Here is an 11,605-nt window from a genome sequence, read left to right on the forward strand (position 1 = left end):
CGAACCCATCACCAAAGGAATTTGTCCCGTTTCTTTTTCATTTAGTTCCTTTTCCTTGTAAATCCTTCTACTCCTAGCCTTATTCCCCTCCAGATTTATGTTCTTTCCATCCTGGACACCAGCTTTTCGACATTTCGATATGTTATGCCCCTGCGTTTTACAGAGCCTGCAATACGCTTGGAGATTTTCATAGATAATCTTTTGCAAACGACTGCCCTTTTGATGAGGCACCCCAATCCAAATCGATTCAATAGGATCCTTATTTGCGTTCATTTCCATGCAAACACGAGCCGCATCCGTGCGAGTAGCACATCTAGTACAGTTATCACTTCTTACATATTTTCCTATAGGTAAGATTATATTTTCCAGAAACGATTCATGAAACATATTCAGAGGCAAGCCAGGGAGCGAAATCCATACAGGAACCACTGGGGACTCTGTATCTTCCATGTAGTCCGTCGACCAATGGAACGCACAGTACGAGACTCCCTTCATTTCAGAAGACTCTCTGGATATTGCCATCTTAAAATCCCCTTCATTTGCAAACCTTACAAACACCGACCTGGGCGCCGCCATTGACGAAACTACAGGCTGATCTACAAGCCCCCATCTTCTTCGAATACAAGACCGAATGTCATCCAGGGATGGACAATTCCTCAAGAATTTTAATACTAGAGAAAATATGAACGGTTCAGCCGACTTCGTAATTTCATCCTTGGAAAAACTAATATAAATTTCTCCATCCAAAACTTTCGGGGGTCTCAATGGTATCTCAACTACCGGTATCGGTTGTGGAGCGTTCGCCACCATGTCCGCGAAAGAACGGAGGGCAGGTAGAGCCGAGGAGCTCGCCTGGCCCCCGGCTGTACGCATTTGTTACTGGTAACCCTAGCAGAGCTCAAGGAGTAGTATCGTCTGACTTATTACAGTAATTTTTTCCCATTAAGCAACTCTACGTTGACTCAAACCACACACATATATAAATGCACGAGGAGACCAACATGCATGCTAAGAAACATTAACCAAGAAGAAAAAAGGGTTTTTTCTTTTCCCCCTATTTGGGAAGAAAATTTCTTTTCTGAGCACAACTTTTTGTTTCGATTCTTTTCAACAACACTGAAAACTTCTTAAAATTTTAATATTCTATTTAATTCAGTACTTGAATTTGATAGTTTCAATTTTGTATAAATTAAGGAAAATACTTTAGATATAAAGAAATTACATAAAAATAAACATATAAACTGATATAACTTTATATGGTACATCAAATTATAAAATTATTTTTATTGTAAAGTAGATCTAATAGATCCTATAAAACTACATCTGTTTGTAGATTTATTTTTTATAATTTATTTTTTGTATACAACACTTCTCAATTGGAAATTAACCATTATCGGGTAAAATGTCAGAGATCATGTTCGTCCAGCCAAAACCTAGGCTATTTAATTCTGATCCTGGCCTGCTTTGAAAATTTGGATGCTAATTTGACTATTCTAATATGACACTTTGAAATTGTCGACAATTTTGATTTTCATAAACTAAAAATATATTTAATAGAACATTAGTTGGTAATTATATATACAAGTTCTGAAAAGTCGACAACATAATACAGGTAAAACACAATTCCCCTTTAAATAAATAGTAGAAGAAGAAATAAATATATTTTCAGTACCATTTTTTAGCAGAAAAAAAAAATCAATATTTCTTCCTTAAATTACGAATAAAACAATAATAAAAAAAAGTGGAAAACAAATATCGTAATATAAAAATAAAAACGAAAATAGAGTCAAAGAAGTTATTCCAGTCTCATTGAGTATTAAAATATGATTCTTTGACTCGTCTAGAGTATGTTTAAAGTAATTGAAAAGGGAATTAACTAATTTGAATCTTTGCTTCAAAGGTCAAGACTACATGTACAAGTTCTCTTAAGATAATCTTTCGCCCCTATATATATACCAATCTTTTACACAATCATATTTTAAATAAGAGATATATTTTTTTAAAAAATAATTTATAAAAATAATATAATTTTACAAAAATATATTTAATATAAAAAAATAATTATGGGTATATCATTATTTTTTTCTAAAAGGGCTCTAGCTGCGTTTGGTTGCAAGACTCATTTGAGTTCAGTTTAATTTTAAGTTAAGTTTAATATCCAAATACCGAACTCTCAAATTACTAATTAAACTCATCTCTCAAATTACTAAACTCATCTCAAATCGATTAAAACTTCCTTACACGTGGAACCCACAACCGTTTTTAACTTAACACATCTTTATACATGAGACCAGCAACTTTTTTTGATTTCTCGTAAAAAGTATTAAACTCATCTTAATATCTAAATACGGTTTAAATTCAGTTTAGATGGATCCCACATAACTCTTTCCACTATTCAACTCATTACTATTCATAAAGAACTGAATTCAGCTGAAGTCTACTCAACATCCAAATGCAGCCTTACAATCAAAGCTTCATAAAAAAATCACTTGTTTTATCTTCTATTGTCTCGTTCACAACACTGATGCCATTCAGCAAATGCACGTACATTGGCTTATCTCGTCCTTAGATTAAAATACAGTCAACAGGCCACATTAAATTATCGAAAATTAAGGAAAAAACACATCAAATTAGAAATTAAAAAAAGGCCACCAATTACATGTCTTCCCAGGTCGTACACTCCCAAAGATGACTTGCATGGATTAAAATATCCAAAATAGTCAAAGTCTGTGAGCACAAGTTTGATCTAACGACCCAAAATTAAAGCATTTTTCCTATGAAATTATGAATCCCCTACCTTCCTACAAAGATAGGTCACAAGGAATCAACCTTCAACCACCACTTGAGACTCAGATTGATTGGCTATGATTAGATGACTAGGATAATAAAGATTTATCTAAGTTGGGAGATTGTTGAGATTGGATGAATGTAAATATTTTATCTTTATCTAGGAATATTTAATTTGAATTAAATGATTATTAGATAATATCTTAGATAAGTCATGAGAGTATGTATCCGAAGTTCAAGGAGTTTGAAATTATCCAGTTGAATGAAAGCTATATCTGATGAGAAGACTCAGTACCAGGTGTCAACAGAGCTCAACCACACTTCAACTCGAATTGGAGACCACAGGGAGCTGGGCAGAGGGAGGAGTGAACGTGGGGCGGCGTTGGGCAGACCGAGGAGCAAATGACAGGCCGGTAGCGTTGGACAGAGGGAGGGGCATCGCGGGGTGGCAATGGGCAGAGGGTGGGGGCAATGTGGGGTATTGGGCAGAGGAGGTTCAAAATGATGCGGGATGCTACTAAATTCGAAATGCATATTTCTTCTCCCTCAAAACAACGTTTCAGCATTAAAAATAAAATGATAAAATCCACATCAAGTGTAGGGTGGCCGGAACAGTTGCTGATTTATAGCGTAACTCTTAATGATAACATCCTTGATTACGAGGGCTATTCTTCATTTGGATAGAGTTATTCATTTTGGATAGTTGTGATAACTTGCCTTCTAGTATCAGGTTATCTATTTTGGGCCTCGTTGCATTGTTGATTGCCATGTGTGCGACTTTGACTTCTCCCGACCATGCTTGGGTTGTCAAGATGGCTCGCTCCGTTCAGTCCAGCTCTTGATGTCGTACGTGTGGCATATAGCTGCTAGCATTTTGGAAATCCTCCCGAACGAACGTGCGCGGATGACATTAGAATTGAGTTTGAAGTATCCCCATGGGGGTGGTACGTATTTAGCCTTCCTTCCATGTGCCTGATTCCCATGCTTCTTTATGATCTTTGTAGGTCTTCTTCACTGTATTAATCCATTCCTGTATGTCCAGCCTTTTCTAGCTACGAGTGACTAAAGTTTCTTACTAGTCATGCACGTCATTTCCATTAATTGCGATATATGCAAATAGAAGAAAATCATTAGCTTCATTACATTCAATTAGTTTTTAACTTTATAATATTTTTATTAAACATTTTCTCACTCATTTTCTATGTGAAATCTAATAAAATATTTTAACTCAAACTATTTTATTATTATTCACAAATTGCATTCACAAGTCTAAGTACTTGAGTACGTACGTCAAGCTAACTTTATAAATTTGACCACTTTAATATTTGAACCAATTATATTAATATTTACGAACAACCAATTTGTTAAATGATCAGCCAATTAATATATATAACGCAAGCTCGAGCGGTGAGTCATGACTTTCAAGTTAATGCTATCCCACAGTCAAGAAGAAGTAAATGGCATTGAATATGTGCAAGTAATGAATTAGCCCTTTGAAAGACCGAAATCTCAGGTGCTATAGATCATATATATATATATATATATATATATATATAGAGCTTTCTAGGATGAAAGTCATGTATAAAGTTTGTCGATTTTCTAAGAAAAAAATCCACATCGATGACCAGAAACAGTACTAGTGGATTTATACGTCATTTTTAAGCAACTCTATATATGTTGACTCAAACCACAGACACACATATATATATAAATGCACGAGGAGAGCAACATGCATGCTAAGAAACATTAACCAAGAAGAAAAAAAGGGTTTTTTTTTCCCTATTTGGGAAGAAATTAAATTTATTTTCTGAGCACAACTTTTTTGTTTCGATTCTTTTCAACAACTCTGAAAACTTCTTAAAATTAATCTTACAAAATCGATTTAAAGGTTGATCATCGAGATGATCCTCTAATCTATTTTACATTAATAAATGGATATTAAGTAGTACCATTATTATTGGGTAATTAAATGTCAAAGATCACGTGTTCGTCCAGCCAAAACCTACCTAGGCTATTTAATTCTGCTGGCCTGCTTTGAAAATTTGGATGCAATATGCTAATTTGACTATTCTCATATGACACTTTGAAATTGTCAATTATGATTTTCAAAAAACTAAAAATATATTTAATAGAACATTAGGTGGTAATATATAATATACAAGTTCTGAACAGTCAGCAATATAATACAGGTAAACGAAAATTCCCCTTTAAATAAATAGTAGAAGAAGAAATAAATATATTTTCTCCATTTTTTAGCAGAAAAAAAAAATCAATATTTGTTCATTAAATTACCAATAAAACAATAATAAAAAAAAGTGGAAAAAAAAATATCGTAATATAAAAATAAAAACGAAAATAGAGGCAAAGCAGTACGTTAATATTCCAGTCTCATTGATTAAATTAGCCATCCCAAAGGACATTTATTTTAATAGTCCATTCAGTATGATTCTTTGACTCCTCTAGAGTATGTTTAAAGTGATTGAAAAGGGTATATATGTAATGGGTTAAGGCAAAACTGTCTTCAAAATACAATGAAACATAGAAAAATTCTGTTGTTTCACAATCTAATGACCACTAAGTCAGAACAAATGGAAGAGACCAAATCTAAATTGCCCTTCCCAAGTCCATGAATTCAAACGTACCAGTACTATTGTAATTATTCATGTTTGTTTAATCAAAGTAAATGGCAAGCAACAAACAACAAGTCCAAGCAAATGTTCCTAAACGTTTTTCCACTTTTTTGAAAGAGTACTAGATTAGAGCCTGAACACATTTCTTGAGCTAAGATACTAGTTCATAAACGTTTTTAGTGATGTTGATTGTTTTAACGAAAGGGCAGGTGAGTGTGTGTTTCACGACCCCAAGCTGAGAAGTGGCATTATCTTGGTGTACCTCTCATAGTCACTTAATAGCATATAATAACAGAGTGACATCCTCTCGGTTGATGCCGGGCAATCAACATGCTCGATCGAGATGGTAATGTTCTAGGATTGTAAGTCATTGTCTCTTTGCTAGCCGATGCTAGAGGACGCTGTAGTGAAGAACGGATATGCGAATCCAAGTGTCGCTTATTACAAAGTCACATGCACAGTCATTATTTGTGGTGTGGCGAAGGGAGCCAAAGTGTGCACACAATCATTATAGGGGAAGTTGTGGTGCATTCATAACAATGAAAAATGGTTTGAGATATTTGACTTGGTTAAATGGAGTGATTGGGGTTCTCAAGTTCATGAGTTTTGTGTTGAAGTATTGGATATGAAAAATGTTTATAGTGTTGGAAATTATATATTCGCTCAATATTTTGAGATTATAGTTAATATATGCTTGGTTTCTTCATTGATTTCGAATTTAAAAGCATGCACATAAGCATTTATTACTATTGATTCGGGGTGCTTCATACCCTAAAGTGAATATTGGTTGCTCGATTCCTTTCCTTGGCGAGTTGGCATCATTGCTTGGATTTTCAAATATCCATTTTCCTACATATTTCTTTTCAACAAATATGTTGTATGCCTTATCATAGCTCTTAACTTATAAGGATTTATTGAAATCTCATCGTTATAGTCTCACTATAATTTCGCTCATATGAACAATAGACTTTGATGTAGATCTAGAAAGTGAGGGTGGTTATATGTCACAACCCACACCTAGAAGGTTAGGGAGTGAGGTCTTGCTACTAAAAATCAAATTTCCAATAATAGAAGTATAGACTCCAAACAATAAAACACAAAAATTATCAATTTCAAAATATAAAAAACAATTCAAATTTTTCAAATCCCAAAATAAAATTTACATTAAAAATTATAATCTAACTATTTTTTTTATTTATTCAACTTCTTCTCTCTCATTTCTCAAAATTATATACAACATCTTAGTTCAAACTATTTCATTACTATTCACAAATTTTTCATCTCGTCTCATCTGTTTGACCAAACTCGGTCTAAAAGTTTTGGTCAAACAATTGCCTAAATACCTTGTTATTTAAATTTAGAATGTTATCTCTTTTTTTTTTTTTTTTTGAGAAATAACTTGAGGATGGATTAATTAATTAAAAGGATCGTCTGTTAGATTTTTATTGTTAAAAAATATGTAGAAAAATCATAGACTACCATGTCTGAACCTTGAAATTTCTTAAAAAAAGAAATTACTTTTTTTAAAATTAAATGTTGATAATAAAGAAATATATTTTATATTTAAAATAAAAATAAAAAAAAAAGAAAACCTTAAGAACCACCCCATAGTTGCTCAAGTATTCATGTTATACCAGTCTCTAAAGTTTCATATTTTCTAAAGGAAAAATTAATATACATGAAATAATTTTCACAACTTTTTACACAATCATATTTTAAATAAGAGATATATTTTTTTTAAAAATAATATCATTTTAAAAAAATATATTTAATATAAAAAGTAATTATAGAAATAATTATAAAATAATTATAGGTTTTTCATTATTTTTTCTAAAACAACTCTATAGTTTTAGGTTGTTGCAAAACTCAGTTGAATTCAGTCTAATTTTAAGTTAAATCTAACATCTAAAAACTTAACTCTCAAATAAATTCATCTCAACTCAAAACCTTCTTACATGTAGGACCTACAATCTTTTTTAACTTAACACATCTTTATACGTGAGACACACAACATTTTTCAACTTTCTATAAAAATATTAAACTCATTTTAATATCGATACATATTTTAAATTCAATTTAAATTGATATTATATAACTCTCTCTACTATTCAATTCATTATTATATATAAAGAACTAAACTCAACTGTTCAACATTCAGGGTGAGTTTGGTTACCAAACTCATATCAACTCATCATTACAATTTTTTCAAATTTCAATATAAAATATAATAAACAATTCAACTTTTTCAAATCTCAAAATAATAATAATATTAAAAAATAATATTCTAACAATATTTTATCATCTCAACTTAACTCAATTTACTTCAACATCCAAACACATACTCAAACGCAGGTTTACAATCAAACCTTCACAGAAAAATCAGTACTTGTTTTATCTTCAATTGTCTCGTTCACAACAGTAGTGATGCCATTCAGTCAAAAGCACATTGGCTTATCTGTCGTAAGATTAAAATATAGTCAACAGGCGACATTATTTAAAAACATTAAATATTTATAAAAAGAAAAATGTTAGAGGCACCGCCAGGCTCCCAGCTCATTTTTTTATGTATTATTTTTTAAGTTATTTTATATATATATATTTTTTAACACTTTAAATATTTTTAAAAATTATAATAAATTTAGAATATTATTAAAAAATACTTTTTTAATTAAAAAAAAAATACACGCTCGGGACTTCGGTGGGATTTTTTTATTTTTTATTTGTCAAAGGGACACCAATTACGTGTCCTCCCTGGTCGTACACTCCCAATTTCCAAAAAGATGACTTGCACGGATTAATATATCCAAAACAGTCAAAGTCTGAGAGCACAAGTTTGATCTAACGACCCAAAAGCATTTTTATTTTTTCTTATAAATTATGAATCTTTGGCCTACCTTCCTACAAGAAATCAACCCTCGACCACCACCTGAGACTCAGATTGGTTTTCTTTCTTTCGCCAATGGCTCCAACACTTCATGCTCATATTCATCGTCCTTTGCTTCTTCTTCTTCTTGTCCTTGTTATGGTCTCCCATATTCCTTCTGCAATTTCTCAAGCTTTTCACAACGTAACTGTGGGTTTTTATCTCGTTGCCACTAATGACAGCTTCCCTTGGCCCACTTCACCATCTGGAGATTTTGCATTCGGATTCCGCAGCCTTCCAGGTCAAGAAGACCAGTTCCTTCTCGCAATCTGGTTCGCTAAGATACCAGACAAAACCATTGTTTGGTCTGCAAACAGAGATCACCCAGCAGACCGAGATTCAATCGTGAAGCTAACCACCGCCGGACAGCTTGTGCTCACAAAATCAGATGGGTTGTACTTGTGGGGTTCCGACAACAGAGGAAATGAGCCTGTATCACACGGGGCCATGCTCGACACTGGAAACTTGGTGATAATGAGCACAAACTCAAGCATCATATGGGAGAGCTTCAAGAATCCGACCAACACCATTTTACCAGCCCAAGTATTCGGTGTTGGGAACAGCCTTTTGTCTAGTCGATCCGAAAGTAATTACCAGCAGGGTAAATTTCAGCTCCGTTTAACTGATAATTATGATCTGATGCTTAATCAAATCGATGTATATACCAAAAACCCTTACGGCGCTTACTATAGAGATCAGAACGTTTCAGAGCTGATATTGGACAAGTCAGGCTATCTACAAATCAGGAGCTCGCCAAGTGGAAATATATCAAACCTTACATCAGAGAGCGCGGTCAATGGGGAAGATTCATACTACAGGGTAACACTCGATTTTGATGGAGTTCTCCGACTCTATGCTCACCCAAAGAAATTCAATAATAGCAACCAAAGCTGGTCCACTGTCAGGTTTGTTCCTGAAAACGTCTGCCTCAACATTTTTGACACTTTTGGAAGTGGCCCTTGTGGGTATAACAGTATCTGTGCATTGGCTCCATATAGTAAGATAAATTGCCAATGCGCCCCTGGGTTTTCTCTCAAGGATGTAAACGACAAGTATGGTGGCTGCAAACCAGACAATATAAGCTATATGCAGGAATGTGACCAGAAGGGATATGTGATTGCAGAGGAATACTATGAATTATTGGAGATGGAGTTCGTGGATTGGCCTTTAGCTGACTACGACCTGCTGCAACCTACAACAGAATATGAATGCAGGACATCTTGCCTGCGTGATTGTTTTTGTGCAGTCGCCATTTTCCAGGACCCAAAGTATAATGATGGTATAGGAAGATGTTGGAAGAAGAAATTACCGCTTTCTAACGGCAGATTGAACAGGAGTACCATCGACAGAAAAGCTTTGTTCAAGACAATGAAATCAGAATATAATAGCTTTTCCCAGAATCCGAATCGTCCGAATCCCGGCAGAGGAAAGCAGAATAAAGAAATATTGACCCTCACTGTACTCCTAGGCGCATCTGTATTTTTTAACTTCTTTTCTTTAGCTTCAATTTTTCTAGTTGTCTGTTGCTTGTGGAAACGAAAACTACCAAACTTCTACAGTGTCTTAAACACAAAAGACCCAGAGATGAATTTACGTTCTTTTACATACAAAGATCTTGAAGAAGCCACTGATGGGTTCAAAGAAGAATTGGGTAGGGGTTCTTTTGGCAATGTTTACAAAGGGGTATTAGTATCGAGTTACAGCAAAAAAGTTGCAGTCAAGAAATTAGACAAAGTTTTGAAGGATGGAGAGAAGGAGTTCAAAACTGAGGTGACTGTGATCGGCCAAACTCACCATAAGAATCTGGTCCGGTTGCTTGGCTACTGTGACGAAGGTGAACACCGACTTTTGGTGTACGAGCTTATGTACAATGGCTCGTTGTCGAGTTTTCTCTTTGGGGTGTTAAGACCAAGTTGGCAACGAAGAATTCAGATTGCATCAGGAATTGCTAAAGGTCTTGTGTACTTGCATGAAGAATGCAGCACGCAAATCATTCACTGCGACATAAAGCCTCAAAACATACTCTTGGACGATTCTTTTACGCCCAAAATTTCAGACTTCGGATTGGCAAAGCTATTGATGAACCACCAGACTCGCACTGTCACCGGAATCAGGGGGACTAAAGGGTATGTTGCACCAGAGTGGTTCAGGAACACACCTGTCACTGTAAAGGTGGATGTCTATAGTTTTGGAGTCATGCTGTTGGAGATCATTTGCTGCAGAAGATGTGTGGAAATTGAGATGGAGAAGGCGGCAATACTAATCGAATGGGCTTACGAATGCTATAGCAAAGGGAAGTTGGAGAAATTGGTGGAAAATGATGAAGAGGCTTTGAGTGATCTGAAGCAGGTGCAGAAGTTGGTGAAAGTGGCAATTTGGTGTGTTCAGGATCTGCCATCAATGAGGCCATCCATGAGAGAAGTCACTCATATGCTAGAAGGCATTCTTGAGGTTTCTGCACCTCCATGTTCTTTCCTCTACAGCTCAATGTCCGGATCCGATCGTTAGTCATCCTAGGCAGGCAGGATTTTCAGCTAATACAGATATAATATCTATCAAGTATTATTGTTTGTAATCCTTGAATTATTTAGCTTCTACTTCTCAGATTCCATAACTGTTCTGTCAAATAATCGGCAGTAAGAGTTGAATCACTTACAGAGTTGTGGTTATTCCATGTAGATTAAAAAGACTATGTTTTAGGTAGGAATTTGATAATTGTGTTCTGATATAGATTTGAATTTACGATTGCTGTATCGACATTTCTTAGTTGGTTATGCTGATTTTCTTTGTTATCTGTCCAAATCGTTCATTGTTTCCAAAGGAATCCGATCGCATTTTAGTTTCTGTTTGAAGGCTTGGGAAGAAACTGTCCAGTGAAAAAGTGGTCTTGGATTTGGCAGCCCAACTCAAAGCAGACACTTCTGAGGCTACAGTGACCTTTTCTCTCTTCTTGTTCTTTGAATCCTAGTATGCAATATGAGGAATCTTCAAACAATGCATGTGGGCCTTTGGCTCAATATCTGTGGCTTTGAATTTGATGCATGCAATCATATTTTATAATGATGGTATTTTAGTAATATATATGCAAAGAGCCAATTATCTGTTTCCTAAAAAATAATAATTATGTATCTCGATTGCTTATGCACTATTAATAATAATTATATATTGTTAATTATTAGAATTATTAATGGTGATGATGAAGCTAATTCTAAAGGAAATATTTCTCTCCCTGGTGGGTGTGGTGGAATATTAATATGCATGTGAT

General features: G+C 34.4%; 1 protein-coding gene across 1 annotated transcript; it reads left to right on the forward strand.

Moving 5' to 3' along the window:
- Positions 1–8,323: 8,323 nt before the first annotated feature.
- Positions 8,324–11,081, forward strand: LOC109000263 (G-type lectin S-receptor-like serine/threonine-protein kinase LECRK4). Its single transcript, XM_018964695.2, has one exon. The coding sequence runs from the start codon at positions 8,377–8,379 to the stop codon at positions 10,846–10,848; it is 2,472 nt and encodes an 823-aa protein (XP_018820240.2). The 5' UTR covers positions 8,324–8,376; the 3' UTR covers positions 10,849–11,081.
- The last annotated feature ends 524 nt before the right edge of the window (positions 11,082–11,605 follow it).

Source organism: Juglans regia, chromosome 13 (genome assembly GCF_001411555.2).
Source record: "Juglans regia cultivar Chandler chromosome 13, Walnut 2.0, whole genome shotgun sequence".
NCBI classification, from domain to species: domain Eukaryota; kingdom Viridiplantae; phylum Streptophyta; class Magnoliopsida; order Fagales; family Juglandaceae; genus Juglans; species Juglans regia.